This window comes from Wickerhamomyces anomalus (assembly GCF_001661255.1).
Source record: "Wickerhamomyces anomalus NRRL Y-366-8 unplaced genomic scaffold WICANscaffold_2, whole genome shotgun sequence".
In the NCBI taxonomy this organism is placed as follows: Eukaryota; Fungi; Ascomycota; class Saccharomycetes; order Phaffomycetales; family Wickerhamomycetaceae; genus Hansenula; species Hansenula anomala.
In genome coordinates this window covers 1,738,729-1,758,630 of record NW_017567111.1, presented here as the reverse complement: position 1 = coordinate 1,758,630, position 19,902 = coordinate 1,738,729, and the positions used below count along the sequence as shown (strand labels likewise).

General features: G+C 36.1%; 11 protein-coding genes across 11 annotated transcripts; 4 read left to right on the top strand and 7 right to left on the bottom strand.

Moving 5' to 3' along the window:
- Positions 1 to 15: 15 nt before the first annotated feature.
- TSA1 (thioredoxin peroxidase TSA1) lies at positions 16 to 612 on the bottom strand (the record flags this gene model as incomplete). Its single annotated transcript, XM_019185552.1, has 1 exon — positions 16 to 612. The coding sequence occupies one exon, from the start codon at positions 610 to 612 to the stop codon at positions 16 to 18; it is 597 nt and encodes a 198-aa protein (XP_019040530.1).
- Positions 613 to 1,399: 787 nt separating this feature from the next.
- USA1 (Usa1p) lies at positions 1,400 to 3,604 on the bottom strand (the record flags this gene model as incomplete). The annotated part of the gene is made up of 1 exon (XM_019184642.1): positions 1,400 to 3,604. One exon carries the CDS (start codon positions 3,602 to 3,604, stop codon positions 1,400 to 1,402), a length of 2,205 nt encoding a protein of 734 aa, XP_019040529.1.
- A 1,044-nt stretch (positions 3,605 to 4,648) lies between these two features.
- WICANDRAFT_77955 (uncharacterized protein) lies at positions 4,649 to 7,288 on the top strand (the record flags this gene model as incomplete). The annotated part of the gene is made up of 1 exon (XM_019184641.1): positions 4,649 to 7,288. One exon carries the CDS (start codon positions 4,649 to 4,651, stop codon positions 7,286 to 7,288), a length of 2,640 nt encoding a protein of 879 aa, XP_019040528.1.
- A 164-nt stretch (positions 7,289 to 7,452) lies between these two features.
- Positions 7,453 to 8,544, bottom strand: UBA3 (NEDD8-activating protein UBA3; the record flags this gene model as incomplete). The annotated part of the gene is made up of 3 exons (XM_019183263.1): positions 7,453 to 8,326; positions 8,379 to 8,483; positions 8,534 to 8,544. 3 exons carry the CDS (start codon positions 8,542 to 8,544, stop codon positions 7,453 to 7,455), a joined length of 990 nt encoding a protein of 329 aa, XP_019040527.1.
- Positions 8,545 to 8,755: 211 nt separating this feature from the next.
- Positions 8,756 to 10,066, bottom strand: WICANDRAFT_77953 (uncharacterized protein; the record flags this gene model as incomplete). The annotated part of the gene is made up of 1 exon (XM_019184640.1): positions 8,756 to 10,066. The coding sequence occupies one exon, from the start codon at positions 10,064 to 10,066 to the stop codon at positions 8,756 to 8,758; it is 1,311 nt and encodes a 436-aa protein (XP_019040526.1).
- Positions 10,067 to 10,139: 73 nt separating this feature from the next.
- On the bottom strand, positions 10,140 to 11,831 carry RAD52 (recombinase RAD52). Its single transcript, XM_019186255.1, has one exon. It carries the CDS (start codon positions 11,723 to 11,725, stop codon positions 10,364 to 10,366), a length of 1,362 nt encoding a protein of 453 aa, XP_019040525.1. The 5' UTR covers positions 11,726 to 11,831; the 3' UTR covers positions 10,140 to 10,363.
- A 386-nt stretch (positions 11,832 to 12,217) lies between these two features.
- Positions 12,218 to 13,924, top strand: NDC1 (Ndc1p; the record flags this gene model as incomplete). Its single annotated transcript, XM_019180844.1, has 1 exon — positions 12,218 to 13,924. A coding segment is annotated over one exon (1,707 nt), but the record flags the coding sequence as incomplete, so codon positions are not given.
- Positions 13,925 to 14,067: 143 nt separating this feature from the next.
- Positions 14,068 to 15,867, bottom strand: NHX1 (bifunctional K:H/Na:H antiporter NHX1; the record flags this gene model as incomplete). Its single annotated transcript, XM_019181514.1, has 1 exon — positions 14,068 to 15,867. The coding sequence occupies one exon, from the start codon at positions 15,865 to 15,867 to the stop codon at positions 14,068 to 14,070; it is 1,800 nt and encodes a 599-aa protein (XP_019040523.1).
- A 614-nt stretch (positions 15,868 to 16,481) lies between these two features.
- Positions 16,482 to 17,192, top strand: GUK1 (guanylate kinase; the record flags this gene model as incomplete). The annotated part of the gene is made up of 3 exons (XM_019184639.1): positions 16,482 to 16,488; positions 16,584 to 16,685; positions 16,741 to 17,192. 3 exons carry the CDS (start codon positions 16,482 to 16,484, stop codon positions 17,190 to 17,192), a joined length of 561 nt encoding a protein of 186 aa, XP_019040522.1.
- A 67-nt stretch (positions 17,193 to 17,259) lies between these two features.
- WICANDRAFT_61870 (uncharacterized protein) lies at positions 17,260 to 18,775 on the bottom strand (the record flags this gene model as incomplete). The annotated part of the gene is made up of 2 exons (XM_019183262.1): positions 17,260 to 18,399; positions 18,749 to 18,775. 2 exons carry the CDS (start codon positions 18,773 to 18,775, stop codon positions 17,260 to 17,262), a joined length of 1,167 nt encoding a protein of 388 aa, XP_019040521.1.
- A 16-nt stretch (positions 18,776 to 18,791) lies between these two features.
- On the top strand, positions 18,792 to 19,525 carry TRS31 (TRAPP subunit TRS31; the record flags this gene model as incomplete). Its single annotated transcript, XM_019185551.1, has 2 exons — positions 18,792 to 19,233; positions 19,284 to 19,525. 2 exons carry the CDS (start codon positions 18,792 to 18,794, stop codon positions 19,523 to 19,525), a joined length of 684 nt encoding a protein of 227 aa, XP_019040520.1.
- Between the last annotated feature and the right edge of the window lie 377 nt (positions 19,526 to 19,902).

Sequence of the window (19,902 nt, the reverse complement as noted above, 5' to 3'; positions counted from 1 at the left end):
TCATTCCAAGAAAACTTATTTGTTAGCAGTGGAGAAGTATTCTTTTGAAGCATCAACTTCTGGTTTGATGGTGGCAGCACCTGGAGTCCAGTTACATGGTAAAACTTCACCATGTTCTTCAGTCCATTGGAAAGCTTCTAATAATCTGTAAGTTTCTTCAACGTTTCTACCGACTGGTAAATCGTTGATGGTTGATTGTCTAACGTTACCTTTTGGATCAATGATGAAGATACCTCTTAAAGCAACACCTTCTTCTTCAATCAAGACACCGTAATCTTTTGATAAAGAGTGGTTAGTGTCAGCAACTAATGGAATATCAACTGGACCTAAACCACCATCTTTTCTAGCAACATTAGTCCAAGCTAATAATGAGTATTCTGAATCAGTAGAAGCGAATAAAACTTGAGCACCTTTTTCTTGGAATTTTTTGGCAGCTTCAGAGTAAGCAATGATTTCAGTTGGACAAACAAAAGTGAAAGCTAATGGAATGAAAGCTAAAACAACCCATTTACCTTGGGAAGTATATTTTTCTAATGAAACTTCTTCAAATAGACCATCAACGACGGCGGTTTTTTTGAAAGCTGGAGCTGGTTTTTGAACTTGGGCGACCATTGTGTGTTAATATAAATCTATAATGTGTATGTGTGTATCAATTGAATTGATTCTATAATGCACTGAGAAACTCTATCTTGAACGTGGCATTTTCTAGGGGGATTTCTAACTCTTTTTATACCTTTTAGAGATACGGGTCGAGACATGATTGAGCTGACAAAAAAAATCCAAATCATAACTTTGGGGGTAACCCAAACCCGATCGGATTAATAAAGCACTAGATTAAACCGCCTTTATGGCCATAGAGACACAAAGAGATGAGAGATTATAACTAGAAAGATGCTATAGTTTCCAATTGGCTCGTTTAAATCTCGAAATTAGCTTTATTTTGGAACAAGATTACAAAGATTGGAGTAGGTTTCAGTTTTCTCCTCAGATTGGGCCCTAGATTGTTCTTTCCAACCGTTGAAACATTATTGTTTCCAGTAATAATAGGCGTTAGTGCTCAATTAGTCAATAAGGCCTAGCTTCGATCCATACTAGCCCTTAATTGTCGAGTTAATAATAGTTCCCACCACCATCAAGCTCTAGATCAAGCTTTAAAGGTTCTTCTGGACCTTATCAACTTACTAACGTTCTGCTCTGTGTGTGTCGCGAACCATAGAATCCAGAAGAAACGCCACAGTTTTAAAGGATTTTAAGGCCGCGTGGGACGTGATAGGCTCGACCATTTTTTTAGTGAAAATAAGCAGCTTAAACGAAACGACTTACGCGTTGGCTTTACGTGTTTATCTTTCATGATCATTTGACATATAGAATCGTAAACAAATCCATCAATTTCCCTTTTTCAATTTTCGTGATGAACTTGAACACCTGTAGCTCCATTATCTGGATCATCTCTAAGAAGCTCAGCTTCATCATTAATTTGGGTGTCTGGTCTTTCTTCTAAAGATCCTGACACCCTTTCATTTTGCTCCATAGGTTCTTGAGTTTCCCGTCTCAATTGCTCCATCACTTGTTCTCTTCTTAGTCTTTCTTGTGCTATTATTTCTCGTTGTTCCAGAAAGCTACCATGTAGAGCTGGGAATAAACTAGTGAAGAACAATATGACTGAAACAACAAATCTTCTAAGAAAGTTATCCAAAAATTCAAATATGTTTACAGCTGCTCTATCAGGTAAACAATGTAGAATATCTCTCATCAGAACAGACGAGCCACTAGTTATAGATGATCTTATAAATCTTTCCGGTGCTTCAATATATCTGGAAGTGAAATCTCTATACGATTGTGGTAATAATAGTTGGACTTCATGTAGTAGATTTCTTATGGATCCATTAGTGAATGTATAAACTCCCAATAACACCAAACAAAACATTCTATTGAAATTATCTGGGATTTGGGAGATGATTAATGAATAGAAAAGATAGATTTTCCCCAGATGATAACCTAATCTTCCAGCTAATTGGAAACCTCTTGTGACAGATGCTTGATTGATACGAATACTGAATCTTCTAACATTAACAATAGCACGATTTTGCGCAGCAATTGAGCCTCTATGTTGTCGTTGCGTAGCAGAAACTGTTTGAGCTTGAGTTTGAGTTGCCTGTTGTGAGTTTGAAAGGTTTGGAGCAGCAGTTAAATGGGGTAGTGGAAAAGGGGCAGTATCTGCACCAAGTATAACGTTAGGCTTTTGAATATCAATTCCTAATGTTTCCAATTTGGCAAAACCTGATGGCGAAAGCATAATATATGGATGTGAGGCGTCACTGTTATTAATTATTGCTTGTGAACTGGATAATATGATTTGACGTGGCCCATTAGCAGTATTCAAAGTAACTTGATAAACGGTTGTTGAAGTATCAGTCTGACTTAAATATACCTCTTCACCATCCTTGATACCTTTATCATATGATTCACCTGACAATTTAACGTTAACTAATGCTGGTGCAGAATTATTGAACTCGGCAGGTTCTTCAACGGGTTCATCTTGTTGCTGTTGTTGAATCGAAGACCCTTCAAGGGGATCTTGAGGCTGAATCTCTTCCTCCACTAAATTACCAGCTAGCCTCTCTCTTAACCTTCTGTCTCTCTCTAGATCAGCTTCAAAATTTGGGTTTGGTTCCAGTGGTAGAAATTCAAAAAGTGAATTTCCACTAGTAAGATCACTCCAAAATCCTCCTCTATTCACTGTTTGAGGTTGTGGATCACTGATAACAAAATGCAATGTAATCAACGAGTTCACAGAACTATCACCACCTCCATTCAAGATTTCATTCAATTTAGACTCGTTGCTCAATATTCTACCGAAATAAATGATTTTAATATCTGGGATATCGATCTCATTTGTACCTTTATATTGATCAGCAATGAAACGCTTAATTGTAGTAATTGATGTTTCTGAACAGACAATTACCTTTTGAATTCTTAAAATGTTTTCATTTGGGGATGATAACTTGACAACAAAATCATCTTTTAGCCTCACATATATATTGAGATCATCCACCGGTACTGTATCCAGCTCAAGCAATTGGCCAATTTGCAAATCATCTCGATCTTGTAGTTCCTGTCCAGCATTGTACTCTAATGTGATGATATCTTGTGACCCATTCAGTTTCAAATCTTCAACCAACGCATATTTTATTGAGCTTATAGTTGTGTTTAAAGACTCTCTCAAGAGTATTTGTTTCCCAGTGCTTAGTTTCAAATTAATATTCATAAGTGAAGGTATGTGATCAATATCTGCCAATTTTTCCAAATCGATTAATACTTGGATCCTTGTATGTTCTGTTTCTTGAACCAAAAAATCATTCAATTGTTGATGATCTTCATATACTTGGTTTCTATTTTTCAACTGGATAGCCTTAGGAATCAACTTTCCTCCCGCGTCTGCTGATCTTTTACTTATAACTTCTTTTATATCTAACACTGTGTTTTTCAATGTTGTCTTTATGATTTTGTCCTCAATTGTATAATTTGTAAAATCAGCACTCCATGTCTCTAAAGATATCCGCTCTGAGGGCAGCGAATAAGCAATATCTGATTTTCGAGGCATTATATTGCAATAACCAAATGAACGAAAAGGTTGATGTTTGAACAATAGGTAGAACAAATGTTGACACCTAACCAATTTGAGACGCCTACACTTTCTAATCGTCATGAATTCGCGATAATTTGGAGTTTCGCGAAAAAGGTCTTGTGTGGTGCTAACCATCCCAAATTCAACAATAGCCTTTGATTAATGAACAAGATTGATAGATCACATAGGGACGGTGCCAATTGAGATGAAAGATGGAAGACAATCGAATAGATTTGACGACAGCTCTAATAATCAACAGGACTAGGAATTGGATTTTTTTTGGCCCATGACAGTGCTCAGTGCTTAGTGCTGAGTGTACAGCTTCTGATCGACAACTGCCCCAGCCTAGCAAATCCTACGTCTCTGCGCACAAAGAAAGCCAGCTTCTTGATCAATCCATCCACAAAATAATCGTTGAACCGTTGGAATATTGGCTTAAATTGTCCCTGAGATTCGAAAGTAAGAAGTGTAGAATTGCACCTGCTGTAATTCTTCTCTGCCTACGCTGTCTGCTTCCAGACCTCTGTTTCCTACCTCGGCGGCTAAAGTCCCTTAATACCGTCTTCCATGTCAGTACTGAAATCTACGCTGTGATAAGGACTGAGCGTAAATATAAGTCTCAACATGTCCCTGCCTAGGAGTTGGGGATCAGCAGCAGCTATTGTTGATCAAATCACTTGTATAAACTTCATGGACTGTACTCATCGTGAAGTTGTAACTTTCTTTCTTCTTTTTACAATTTTTAAAGAAAAGCACAGGCTTAGCAGGCTAACTTTGACACATACCAGCTACCATCAACTCATTCACAAGGATTGATCATACCTGTTACTGCTATTCAACTAGGTGAATTCTTGTTTTCGATAAGTGGTTGCTACAAACAAATTTTAACAGTTAGCTGAGAGAAAACGTTTTCAACGAGAGGTTATCTAAAACAGGTGTTCAATTAAGTGAAAGAAGACTTTTGCCACCAAGATCAAAAGGTCAGTACAATTGAAGTGAAAAGATTAGAGCTTGTTCAGGATGGATAACGCAGGCAAAGTGAAAAAGACAAGATACAGAGTCCCAACAGTTTGTACTGTTTGCCGTCGTCGTAAGATGAAGTGTGATAAGGCAAAACCACATTGTTCATCATGTGTTAAGAATAATACTACAAATCTATGTGTTTATGAAGAACAACCTTGGGCTGCTAACACTGACCAACAAAAGTTGAAGGATCAAATTTTCCAATTACAACAACAAAATAATGAACTAAAAAGATTGTTGAGTTTTAATGCTAGAAACAGTCAAAACTTTAGTAGTGGCTCAAGCCTCTCTAGTGAGAGCCCCTTTAGCTCAAATTTCAATTTCATTCTACCTGATCAACCTGTTAATGATCCTGTGATGGAATTGACTGAAGATTTTGACTTATTGTTGTTGAAAGAATCCAAAATGGCACATTATGGGTCAACGAGTTATATGGCTGCAGTTTCAAAAGATCCAATTTTGAGAGATATCATGAGTAGATACTTGGAACAACAAAAGATGGGTATCAATTTCGATAAATTTTTTCTTTATGATCAACAAAATTTTGCTACAATTGAAGATAATTGTCATGTGGTTGGTATGCATACTGCTAATGGTACAAGTGTCTTTGAAACAAATTTGAACAAAGATCACCAAGAATTATTGAAATTAGTCACTGAAATACTACCACCTCTTCATATAATTGAAGCATTAGTTGATCATTTTTTTAAGGAAACCTATGTTTTTATTCCATTTGTCGATGAAGATGCATTTAGACAAAATATGAAGGAAATGATTACTACAAATGAATCTGGAAAGATTGAATTAAGATTAAAAAACTTTACGCTATTAGCCACTGTTTCCCTCTTGTTATGTGTTTTAAGATTCTCGTTCATTTCATTACCAATTCAAAAACCAGAGCAAGTCAAAGATCTAAATGTCAAAAAGATTTTGAAGAGTGGTGTTCAAATTGGTCCAAACTTTATCGAATATGCTAAGGCTTGTATGGCAAATGCAAGTGTTCTAAGAAAACCTACTTTGAAACATATCACAGCTTTGTTGGTTCTAAGATTATACAGATTTTATGCCCCAGAGGATGGTGATGAAAGTACAGATTCCACAATTTTCTTAGCTTTGATTGTTCAAATGGCTAAAATGCATGGCCTACATAGAGATCCTTCAAGATTTTCTATGGTTACCTCACATTCAACTATTACGAGTTGGAGAAAAATATGGTATCAATTGATGTACCTCGATGCTGTTCAAGCTTTACAATTTGGTTGCCCTTTGTTAATTGATGATGAATATGATACTTTAGCTCCAGCTGCCAATCATAGTGATTCACCTTTGGAAAAAAGTTGTATTAATGATTTGAAAAATCAACATGAAGTGACATTACTTGTTAGGGATTTAGTGAAGTCTTGTTCAAAAATCAAAACACACCCAAAGAGATCTGAATTAGAAATGAAGATCAAAAATGTTGAGTTTTTATTGATGAAACATCGTTCATTAGAAGATTTGACAGATTTTGAAAATGAATCAAGTCAGTCATTCATTACAAAAGCTGGCAAAATTCGTGAAATGACTTGCAAACTTCAACTTTATGCTGTTCATTATATTTCTTATTATCTTTTGTTACTAACGTGTGAACCTCATGAGATTCGTTTGATTCAAAGATTTTCAAATGCTGTTAGTGAGTCAGCTTTAATTTTATTTAGACTATGTCATGAATATTCTAAAGATCCAGCAAAATTCAATCAATCGTTGTATTTTGAATCATTTTTATCAGCTTCAATCTTTGATTCATCAAAAAGACTTTTACAAGCGCTTTCATCATTATGTGTTCGTGATTTGTCGAACATGTATAGTTTCCAAATTGCATTAGACAATTTTGTGTTGGATGATGCAAAAGGCTTAACAGAATGGCTACAACCACCAGGAACCGAATTAACTGTTGGTGAACAATTATTGATTCGGATCGAAGAATTTACACAAGCTTGTGCAAGGTTATCAAACAAGTATTATATCTGTTGGAGAATTACTTATGTTCAAAAATTATTCAGTGATTACTTGGATTATCATTATCCTGGTCGTCTACAAGAATTACATGAGAAAGCTAAAAGATGTGAGAATGCTGGTAAATTTGGAGTACAAACTGATGGAGCTATCAAAGATGTGGAAATGGGGTTCCCAGAGATTGACCCAATCACTAACAATTACTGGGGTCAATTTGTTGATCCAGGAAACCAATCTCAATTTGATTACTTAGCACCAGACTTGAATAAATTTGATGGTATCGTTGACCCATTTTTGAGTGATGCTTATTTGGGTGGTAATTTCAATTTCCAAGATTTTGATTCAATCTTTGCAGCCACCACAGCAGGTTCAGGTTCAGGTTCAGGCTCTACCGGTGTCAGTTCAAATTCAATTCCAACAGATGAAGTTAGTCCACAAAGTGATTCAAGTAATCAAACAGATAAAAGTAAAAATGTTGAAAACTTTATTTATGGTCCAGATGGTAATTTACAAGAGAACATGTCAATGAAGGATATCACAATGAGTCCAGCTGTTAATGATCACGACTTAGCAATGCAAGTTGCTCGTTCAATGTTTGGTGGAAACGGTGGCTACAGCTCAGGTAGTAATGGGCCATTTTAGTTTTATAATTAGGTGTTTATGAGGTGTTTTGGGTTTTGAGGTGTTAGTTCTGTACATATTTCTTTTTTTTTACTTTAGTTATTCTTTCTATTTTCACTACATGATATTTTATCTTTTGTTATTTCAATTGTTATGTTAACTATTTAATATTACTTGTATGATATTTATAGTCCACCACAAATTGGACAATCATCCTTACGCTCATATGCGAAGCTATACGTAAAGACACTATCAGTGCCTGAATACATCATGAAGTTATCTAATATTGGGTTAGAGCTTGAAACGATTTTGAAAGCTTCATTACAACAAGCAGCTGCAATAATTGCATTGGTTGAAGCAATTGCAGGGATGATATTCTTCACAACACCAAGCACCAGACTTCTTGTAATACCAGAAATGCTGAATTCTTTTGCTCTTTTCAAACTTGCTTCATATAACCACAAAACATGATCAGGATTATCAGTGTCTATTTTTTCTCCTGGATGCGATTGTTGCCATTCTATCTGACTTACATATTCAATACAATGCTCTGGTATTCTTGGATTATTTGCAATTGTGCACATTGGGAAAGTAGTTTGTCCGCTCAAAGTGTCCAGCGAGCATTCATAACATGCAGTAAATGTTGGAAATATGACTTTAGCTTGGCCTCTAAAACCCTCGGTACCACCATCAATTAAAGGTTTAACAGTTTCAAAATCATCTGGATCAACCATATGCACCAATTTTGCATTGATCCATCTTCTAGCCTCTATGCTATCCAACCCCGATATTATTAAAGTAAATTGCTTATAGTATGCTTCATCTTTATCTTGTAGTTTCCCATAATAAGGTGTGATCTTAACACCTTTCACACGCTTCATTACAAATTCAGCAGCAACAACAGCTTTTGGTCTTCCAATATCTGAATGCCTGAACAAGAATTGTCTGTTTAAATTTGATAAGTCAATTGTATCCATATCAATGACATGAATGTCTCTAAATCCTGAACATGCTAAATTCTTTAAGATTTCACACCCAAGACCACCTGCCCCAAGGACACTAATGATACGTTAGTTAAGGTCTACTAGAATATTGATTAGAAGATACCCACAGTATTTTGGCATTGTAAATTGTGTCAATCACTTGTTGACCTGGCTCAAATTCATCATCTGCAAAGGGTCCTTTTTGTAATAGGAATGGCTTGATTGATAGATCACTATTCATTCGATCAGTATGATGCTAGTATTGCTTAAAGAGAAGACATACCTTCTAGACATGATAGCTCTCTACTTTCTAGTTTCTGTCTTTGGGTTGGGTTTGTACTGTTCTGTTGTTTTGCCTTGCATTTCATTCCAACCAATAAATTCGCGATCTGACCATCGATTCTAACCATCTGCACTTAGTATTCAGTTAAATCTGCCTAAACTACAAAAAATCAGCTACAACCAGTCAATGTCATCAAGAAGATATACATTTACGTTTCTATATTCATAAATCCAGTTTGCTCTTGATGAAATCATTCATCATTGATAACGAACTGCTAATACCGCTCAAATCATTACGAATATTGTCAATATTATCTTCAAGTTTCTCCAACCTTTTGTTGATACTTTCTGATTCATTAACAGACTCTGTTCTTGTGTTTTCATCTCTTCTAGAGCCGTCCCTTGTCAGAAGAGCTTCAGTGACCTTTTGTATTAAGTTGGTATTTGTATTTGAATTCATAATTATTGTTTCATTCAACGCCCTCAGACTTTCCGCAATACCTCTTAAAACATCATCAGAAGTAGGCTCCACCATTCTTATTCTCTTTGGAGCCATATCGCTAGGGATTATTTGGGGAATCCCTGGAGGAGGAGGTGGTGGTGGTATTGGCGGCCCATTGAAATGTCTTTCATGTTCTATAAAATCTTCAGCTGCTCTTTTGTGAACAGCCTGACGTGCCATTAATTGTAAGTGTTCTTGCATATGTGGATCTTGAAACGTTGTGTTCTTATGATTAGTGGTTTTTTCTTTTAGTTGATTGGTACCACTTGTACTGTCTATCGATTTTTGGTGGTAGTTTCTTTCTTTCAGATAGTCAAAGAATTCACGTTCAAGATCTGAAAGGACATCAATACCATCAGGAATATTCTTGCTATTTTCCTGTCTAATTGTCAATTCGTCCATCAGTTTCCGAGTATATGACCTGACTTTTTTCATTGATAGTCTCCTATGATACGATCTTATCAAATCTATTGTAACATCTCTCAAAGTCTCATATTTATTAACACCATCACTAAAAGGTTTATAATTGAGAATTGATTTCATAAGAAGTATATCCTCCCTTTTTTTCTCCTTTGGGTCAGTAGGATGCTGGAATCTTGTTGTTTTATCTGCAGTTTCAAACATTGCCTTAGCTTCTTCTAATGAAAGTGAATGAGATGGTTTACTTGAGTCAGCCGCTATCCTAGACTTGGGTTTGTGAGCTGATGAAGTTGATGATCTTTCGCTCAGCTCATTTGATGAAATGTATTTGAATGTTGCACCTTGATTGGACCCTGAAGAAGCTGAAGGATCTCTGGCAGCTGAATGTGCTTCAAAAGGCGTCACAGAAGCTTGCGGACCATCCAAAGTTGGAGTTCCATTTGCTTGTGCATGGTTTGAAGAGGCTTCTGGAGTCGCATAAAGAACTGGGGATGGTGAATCTGTTGAAGCAGCACCTTGTGGTTGGGAATAATTTGGAAGTTGTTCATTCACTTTGAACCGATAGACAACACTTTCAGGTGGGTGCTGCTCACTTTGATTATTGGGGCTCATTAATATCTGGATGAGTGATCTATCAGGGTAGGTGTTTAAATTTATCAAAGGTAATCTTCACAGAAGTTGTATATAGACGTTTCTTTGTATCGAATCGTAATTTTATCTCTCGCTTCAAAATACGCGTACGAGCGATATAATCACGTGATCATTTTAAGAAATAGATCAGGATTCAGGATTCAGGATCCATATTACAAGACTTGAAGAGTAGTACAAGTTTCAAGCACACTGAGCGAATCTTAGGAGGCAGAATTCATCACTTGATTACGAGAAAGTTGTGAATTAAATCATTGTACATTAACTTCCACTAGTTTCAGCTCCATTCGTAGCCTTATCCTGGGACCCTGTTTTTTCAGAGCCAACAGAATTGTTACTATTTTCTTTTCCTGAGTCTATTCTTGATCTTTTTGGTGGTGGATATCTAGGCTTACCAATTTGTCTATTAGGTATTAATCTGGGGTTATCATAACGAACAGTTTTCAATTCACTTGGTGCAGTTCTTTTGATTGGGGTTGACTTAGTTGGATCAACAGTTCTCCTTATTGACGGACTGATAAAATTTGGATTGAAAGCATGACTGCTGGCAACATTCCCATTTTTTTGGAGGTCTTCAGCAACTCTAGCTTTGACAAAGCTCACCTCCGAAGGCCGTACTTCTGATTGAGCTGGTCTAGACGGAGTATCATTAGTCTGTTGTTCCTGTGTGGTTGATTCTGAATGTGGTTCATGTTGCTCACCATCTTCACCACCGGCTGGTGTTTTAAGTTTGGTATTTAATAGTTCATTAACTTCATCATTAAAATCTTCTGATTCCAAATTAATATCATCACTAAAAGTCATCGAATCATCAAAATCATCATGTTCATCTCTTTCTATCGGTTTTCTAATATTCGAAGGTGCACTTGGTGCTGCTCTTTTGGGGTGAGGAGGTACCGCTTGAACTGGTTTGGCTGGTTGAGGCGCTGGTGACACTCTAGACATTGAATTTTGTTGTGCAGTTCTTGAAATTGGGAGAGTTGCCGTTGAGGACCTGTCTTTAGAATTATTTGTGGTCACCGAAGGTAACTGAGCTGGAATGGTAGCAGCCCTGCTTGGTGGTGCCAAATTATCAGTATATCTCATTAAATTTGACTCATCAAAATCCGGAGGAGCACATTTCACATTAGAGATTTTACTTAGATAGTCCTTATCATAAAGACAATTACCTAAAGCATTTCCAAAACATCTCAATGCCCTCTTCAAGCCATCTGTTATAGCTTCTTTTTTAGCTTTTTCAAATGCCATTGATTTTGTACGGGCATTATCTAGACTTCCGTATCCAATATCCTCATGATATGCACCATCTTTTAATGTCACACGGACAATTACCGACAAACCAACACTGAATCTTCCGCTTCTTTCATCGAGGTAGTCAACCTGAACTGTTTTAACTTCCGAGTACCAGCCATTAAAGCCAAAGATGGCATTTGCAAGATTGATCGCCTTCCATCCTTCAATATATGAGACAGATAAACCACCAGCACCAGGCCTAGTTGACACGTATTCAGGGCCTAGCTGTTTTTCTAGCCTCGATTGAATATCACCAGCTTCTGAATCCGAGAAAGGTTTCAGCTTGACGTTTTCTGACTTGACTGCCGTGTTGTGAATCGCGTTGCTCATTATTCTATGACTTTTGAAATCAGCAAAACCCTTTTTATTTTGAATCTCACTCAACAGCGCTTATCAAACCACCAGTAAAGAAGAGCTCCCACAGATATGATTCAACAGTATCCTTTTTGAAACGTTGCCTTTGTTTTTGAATCAAACAAAATGGTTCGCCTCTTTTTGATTTTTCTGATGGATCGCGCCTTTTCGTTTGTTTACTTTTCAGATGGATCCTTAGATCAGACATCCAGACACCACAATGGAAGAAAAATTATATGATCAAAAAAAACAGTGTAAACAACAACTTAATCGAGATCTCGAAGCAGACTTGGAATCATCACAGCAACTTGAACCTGTTGACTTCGCTGGTGACGCGGACTGAGAATTGGAACCATCTGAATTGATTACATTGAAAACATGAGCTCGACCTATGCCTCAAGGAGTATAGCGCACTCTGGTCAAAACGAGCGCATCTCATCATCATCATCTTCAAGAACAGCTTATCATTATCATTCAATTTTCAGTGACGTTTGCGCCACTAGATTCCAAAAGCTTTCAAAAGCTATATTCACATTTTCATGGGCACTAAGTGTATTGGTTGCCATTCCATCAGGTTTGGCGTGGTGGAATACATTGCTGCCGTTAAGAGGTCTAGTCATAGCATTTGGATTCTTTTTATTAGCTTGTCTGAGAAAAAACAACTTACATGTTGATTTTCTTGGGTATAGAACGTTGGCAAATCAATATATTGGCCAATTGATCAGTAAAAAGTTCTTAATAACATTGGCTATATATTGGGTCTCATCACTTCTATTCCTCTCAATAGCTCATTTGCAATTCAGTTCGTTGACCTTCAAGGCTATTCCAAAGAAACATCAATACCCACCAATTAATGACCAATATATCTTTTATTATTTCAATGCTTTTTACATTGCATTGGTATACTCAGTTCAACACACTATTCTTGACTATGATAGATTAGTCTTTGCCCAACACAAGTTTTACTCACACCCAAAGCAAACTCTATTTAAAAACATTCCAAAAGCTATGAGCACAGCAGTGCTTCTTACTGTGATTGCTTCTACTTCAGCTCCAATATTTTATTTATTTGTACGAGAATACATTTATGATTTCACTTTCTACACGATTGGCTTGTTTTACTCGTTGAATCAAAGTTATCCATCATTTGGTGTTTCATTTGGCTTCTTATTCAAAATTTCAATTTTGTCATTTTTATTGTCTTTCAGCTGGGAAATTGTCAATTATGCATTCAACGCTTACTTATCAATTGGTTGTTTACATCGTGGTCACACACTATCAGAACTATCAACTGATCCATTAGGAACATTGCTAACAGGATTAAAATCAGATAAACCATTCACCAAAATGACAGCATTCCAAGAATTAGCATTCATCTCTAAATCTGAAGATCCAGAAAAGAGACAAGCAATTTATTCAAGAAACAATAGAAAAGAATTTATTTGGGGTGAAATTTTACAAGAATGTACAAATGTCATCAAGAGAAATAACTCAAATATCAACATTGCCCTATTGGAATATGCCAAATCTTTAACACCAAACGAAACTCAAGCTGCTAGACCAACATATAAACATAATGACTCACAAAATCTATTTGGTCGTGAATATCATTCAGTTGAAACACAACGTCTTTATGACGGTCTTCCAGAACCAAAGAAAATCACACACTCAACAAGTGAATCCCACTTGTACTTTGACGGCAATTTGTGGAATTTAGTCATTGGAAATTCAAAAGAATTGATCAAGCATGCTAAACACTACTATGATCAGTTTGTCACTTCAGAAGTTGGTGCCCCATTTAGATACACTTTATTACGGGAATCAAAACGCTTATGCCCAAATGCAATCACCGTTAGTAATGCTATCATTGCCGTCTCATTAATGGCAACACATGCTTATGACGAAGATAAGAAAGGTACAGTTCCATCCACAATAACTGATATATTGGAAATTTTAGAAAAATCTGTCTCTACATGTGGTGAATTTGCCCAAAACCCACCAGCTCATCTAACTCAAAAGGATGAAGAAAATCCAATAACTTTATTGCATCAATTGTCATTGAACGCTTTTGTGGAGGTTACATTGAAATATAGTGAAGTTTTGAATGATATAGTATTACCACCAGATGTTTTCCGCTTGGCAAATTGGACAGTCGAAACTGCTTTAAGAGAGGAAGCTGATATGGACTGAGAAAAGTACTGTATAGCATTTGTAAAAAGGATATATAAGTTTCACATTACAAAAAATGCATGTATTTCATTTATATATGACAAAATTTTAGAAAAGCACAGAAAAGATAAAATAAATGACCTTGTTGATCAGTTTGGAGGAGATCCATTTCTATTGTTCTTTGAAGGATCAACATCTAACAACACAGGTTTCAAAACTTGTTCATCGAAATTTTGGAACCATCTAGCTCTATCATCAGTGTGTAGTATACTTTGAACAGTACCCACTATCGAAGTTGATGAACGTTCCATAGGGTTCACAGATGCTGGCATCAATGGTGGTATTTCGTCCAAATCAGTTGGTGCGTCATCATCTCTAAGTAAATCTTCTTGAGGATTAATGTTCGGACTTGAACGGTTTCTGATGTCTGAATATGGAACAGCTGGTGTTGATTTATTAAATCTTCTATTTGCCAATACTGAGTTGGTTGTGATTGCCTTTGGTGCCTCAATGTCGAATTCATCGTCAGATTCATCTTCATCAACACAACCAGTTTTGATGTTTAGCACTTCCAACATACCTGCAGTAGTACCACCAAATAGAATAACCGTTAGCACAACAACAACCAAGACAGTAGCCAGTAAAGTGCTCTTGAACTCACCTTGGAGACCCATAGCTAATGCGACACCGACTGCACCTCTCAAACCAGCCCAAAAGGTCATCATTTGATACTGATATGGAATTTCATCTGGTAATGACTGACCATTTGAACGCATTCTATGAACCCAGTTGATTAGTCTAGATAATGGGAAGACTGCAGCCCATCGTGCTAAACAAATGGAAATCGTGGTGACAATGATCAACATTGGTTTATAGACCAATTCAACTTCAGTGAATAATGCTAAACCCAAGTAAACAAATATGAAATTTTCTGACAATCTAGCCAAAAGTTGGAATATGTATTTTGTGGAGATTTGTGTTCTTCTTGACATGTTATAATAAGCGTAATGTTTCAATGTAATACCGCAGAATAATAAAGAGACAATACCAGACATGTGACAACCATTTGAAAAAAAGTAAGATTCATATGCGATAAGTAGGACAAAACAACTTTCGATTTGTGGATATCTTCTAATATGTGAATGTTTCAAAATTAGCGCAACCAAGATACCAACAATGACACCAATCAATAATGAGATGGTGAAAGTCATCAAAAATAAACCAATACCTTCAAAAAACGAAGTGAATTTAGCATCACGACCATGGAATTGTTGACAAGTTTCAAACATAACAATAGAGATAGCATCATTCAACAAAGATTCACCAAAGATAATTGTATATAGTTTTGGATCCACCTTATAAGCATTAAAAATTGACAAAATTGTAACTGGATCAGTTGCGGATAAAGTTGCACCAACAGATAAGGCATCAACGAATGAAATATTCACACTTTCCAAACCTAAAGCGGTCCATACATATAAGATCACACCTAACACAACAGCTGAAATGAACGTACCGGGTATAGCAAATGTCAAGATTGAGCCAATGTTTCTGAAGAAATTTGCTTGATGAAGTTCATAACCAGAGTTCAAAATAATAGGGGGAAGAAGAACATTAAAGAAATATGATGAATTGAACGTCACTGTATCTTGGATGTAATGACCTGGCGAAACTCTAATGATCAGACCAACAATCATACCGTAGAAAATTGACAACACGGTTTCATGGACCGCCTGGATTCTTTTTTGTTGTAGATAATAACTACTCCATAACGCTGATATCAACAATAAGAGCAAGATGAACAAAGCCCAAGAACTGAAGATTTCTTCGGTTACTGGGTTAGTATCACCTTCACCATCATCAGGAATGGTTACATCTGGTACATCACCATCATCGGCAACAGCTCTTTTGATCAAGTACTTTCCAACGCCGAGTATTAAACCTGACATTATGTGTACTTTTATAGTCTGATCTGAAAGCAATAGTCAAGTTTTGAAGGGGTTTCTTCAGTAGTTGATTGAACCTAAACTTGGGAAGCTATCAATAGTAAATAAACGATCTTTATTGGGATGGAATTGTTTGTTTGAAAGGTGTTTTGAATAGTTTTTTTCTTCTTCGATTGTTGAAATTAATCAAGAACACAACGTATATCGAAAAATCGATCAAAATAGCCGGTAGAGCCAGCATTCTAGCCAAAAATGTTAGCAAAAAGGTCAAAATTTTGGGATATCATGTGTTCGATTAGTTCAGACGATGATGATATCTCTTAGTGCTTCATCTCTCACCGTACTTAGTTCTTTGATATTCCTCAATTGATCGAGTTATAATAATCTCATTAATTCGTCAACATAATGAAAGCTCACCAGCCACAATTATGCTCTTGTGGCTAGTGAAATCGAAACCTTAAGGTTCAGCCACATCTAAAAAAAAATAAAAATTCCAACACGACGTCAACTGAAAAAAAAACACGAGGTAAATAAACACAACATCTCTTAAAAGTACTTTGAACTCAGGAGGTAATACCCAGTCATTAATAACACCTTATCACTCACCTCTCACAAAAATGTCAAGTACGTTACGCCATCTCTGTGAGTCATTCTCATAACTTGGCTTATGTTTTTTTGGAGTTTGCTGAACATTCATGAACTAACATCTCTTATTTTAGACCGTCCAATCGTCATTTCAGGTCCATCAGGTACCGGTAAATCAACTTTGTTGAAGAAATTATTTGCTGAATTCCCAGATAAATTTGGTTTCTCGGTTTCAAGTGCGTATTGTTATACAACTATTTACTCTTGAAACAAAGTACTAACTATTTTCAGATACTACACGTCAACCAAGACAAGGTGAAGTTGATGGTAAAGATTACCATTTCACTGCCGTTGATGATTTCAAAAAATTGATTGATGAAAAAGCTTTCATTGAATGGGCTCAATTCTCCGGTAACTATTACGGTACCACCATCAAAGCTGTCGAAGATGTTGCTAAATTAGGTAGAGCTTGTATTTTAGATATTGATATGCAAGGTGTTAAATCTGTTAAAAACACAAACTTGAATGCTAGATTTTTATTCTTAGCACCACCATCTATTGAAATCTTGAGAAAAAGATTAGAAGGTAGAGGGACTGAAACCCAAGAAAGTGTTGAAAAGAGAATTGCTGCTGCCAGTGCTGAAATTGAATACTCAAAAACTGGTGCTCATGATAAAATAATCGTTAATGACGATTTAGATAAAGCTTATTCAGAATTGAAAGAATTCATCTTACAAGAATAAGTTGATAGACAAAATAATAATGGATGTTAGAAGTTGTTTAATTGTATCATTGTAAAAATACTCAAAATTAGTGTAATATCAAATCTATAGGATCTTTCTCTTCACCACATAGAGCTAAAAGGTCGGAATAGCTTGTATTTGAATCAACTTTATGTAGTAGCTTAACTTTTTTACTTGATCTCAAAGCTAAATCATCAGTTGCTCGTCTTTTCTTCTTCCTTCTGTGTAAATTCTTCAGAGGAATTGGGTTAACATAAGCAGTTTCATTTATTTTGACTGATTTTTTTGGTCTATCGCTAAAAGATGAAGATGACCCTGGAATTTTCAATATACTTTTACTTGGAATTTGGGTTTCAGATGAACCTGAAGAGCCTGAAGGAGTCTTCATATTGTCATCAGCTTCACTAAGATCATAACTAACATCTTTGATACTGATATCACCTCTTGGATAATATTCCGAATCAGAGGAAGTATTCTTTAGTGACACATTATTTTTAATGCGATCTGTAATTTTGTGTATATCATCTCTAAGACTATCAAACTGGTTCTTACTAGCTAATGGGCTTTCATTACTTAGTAGTCTTGAAAGAGAACTTGAACACTCTTGTAAACCTGATCCTGTATTATCTGGTGATACATCTTGCGGAGTGAAATGGAATAACGGCGTAGAATACCCCAACGGCCGCTGGTCAAGTGGTGTACTTCTTGAAATCGGATTGTCATTGTATGACTCTATTAATGAATTATTGAAGGGTGTAGATGCTGATTTTGGTGGTTGTTGGAATTCAGATAGTTGAATAGATGGAATGGTAGATTTTGAGTCAATAAATGGGAGGTCGCCAGGATCAAGAGACGTGTGTTGTTTCTCTATTTTCAATGGTAATATAGCTTCACTGCCTTTTCCTTTAGGGGCGTCCAAAATTGGTTTAAAACCATCAAAAGCTGTTGGCTTCCTGACTGGCTTCTGTTTCACTATAGGATTGGTAACTTTTCCGCTACCTTTTGCATTGGTTTTGGACCTTCTAGCTTTGGAAGGTTTGCTTTTTGTGGGCTTGGGTCTTGGGTTTGGTTGAATCTTCTTTATTGGCGAGTTTTTCCTTGTTGAAACGATATGGTCAGCAACATTAGTTATATCACCAATAGTCAAAATATCATCAACTCTCTCAAGTCCCTTCTCTCCATTCACCACCTTGTCTTGGTTCCCATTCTGTTGATCAAAGGTAGTGTCACTCAATAGTACATCTTCAAATCATTAATACTCATCCCTCTAGGTCATGAAATTAAGCACAGCGGTATCACTATACCATTCAGAAAATAATCCCTATAGACACTAAATTTCCTCCTTCTGCTATAGAACATCTCAAATCTTTCCCTTCAGTTGAATCTTAACCGCTGTGATATAAACAATGTGGTTGGTTTTCTTGTTGATATGTTTATGTTTTTGAATTTGACAGATTTTATGTTGAGATTATATAATCATTCTGATTTTTGGTGTAATTTTCAAATCAAATCAACTTCAACACAACAACCCAATCCAATGCAGTATACAGACTTACAGATCTGCTTTCATATTGAATAATCATAGTCTAACCGATAATTATGAATCAGGACATCATAAATCCTTCAACTTCAAAACCGACAGGCTTGAAACCTGGATATAATCCATCGTTGGGTCCTATACAACTTCCTTCAACATACCAAAGTCAAATAGTATCAAAGTCTAAAAACATTTATGATAATAGTGTATTCAGAAGGACACCAGAAGTCAGTTTATCATCTCTTGCGTTTCTATTCAGCGCCATGATCCAAGACACGCAACAAAGTTCAAAAGGTGTTCAACAACTGGAAGCAAAACTAAATTCATATGGGTACGGCGTTGGTACAAAATTTTTGGAATTGATCTCATTGAGAGATGGAAAATCAGCTAAAAGGGAAACAAAGATAGTTGAAGCTTTACAATTTATACATACACAAGTATGGAAGACCTTGTTTGGCAGACCTGCGGATGGGCTAGAAAAATCACAAGATTCAGAGGATGAGTGTATGTATTCTTCATGAGTTAACAAGGGCATTTTATACTAACTTTAACAGATATGATCATTGATAATCTACCTTTGATGTCACAATTTATTTCAGTGCCTAAAGATTTTGGACAATTGAATGTTGGTGCTTTCACTGCGGGTATAATTGAAGGTATCCTAGATTCTGCATATTTTCAAGCAAATGTCAGTGCTCATACAATGGAAGCGGATGGATTCCCACTAAGAACAGTATTTCTGATTAAATTTGATCACGGTGTACTCGAAAGAGAAGCCATTAGGTATTCGAAATAGACATGATAATGATGGTTGAAGTGTAGTTTTAAGCCCTAAAGTGTTCATGACACCTTGAACTAATGTATTCCTACAATTACATATATAACTCTTGATAGCATTCAAACCTTCAAGCCATAAATAGTGTTTTTGAAGCCAATATTGTTGAATATTTATAAAATTCTACCGAATATTCTCACTCAGTTTAGTTCTACTGATTATATAATCTTGATAGAGTTTTTGTCGAGATTTTTCGAAAAAAGTTGAAAGAAAATCCTAATTCAACAATACCGTTACATCAAAAGCCAATACGTCTTACCGATCAATTCATCCTACCTCCTTCATATATCAGTACCAAGGCCATTCATTTCTTTAGCATTGTGTTTTATATAGTATTC

Bases quoted from the DNA above. Each gene is read 5' to 3' on its own strand.
- RAD52 (XM_019186255.1), bottom strand. From the start codon at position 11,725: ATGAGCAACGCGATTCACAACACGGCAGTCAAGTCAGAAAACGTCAAG.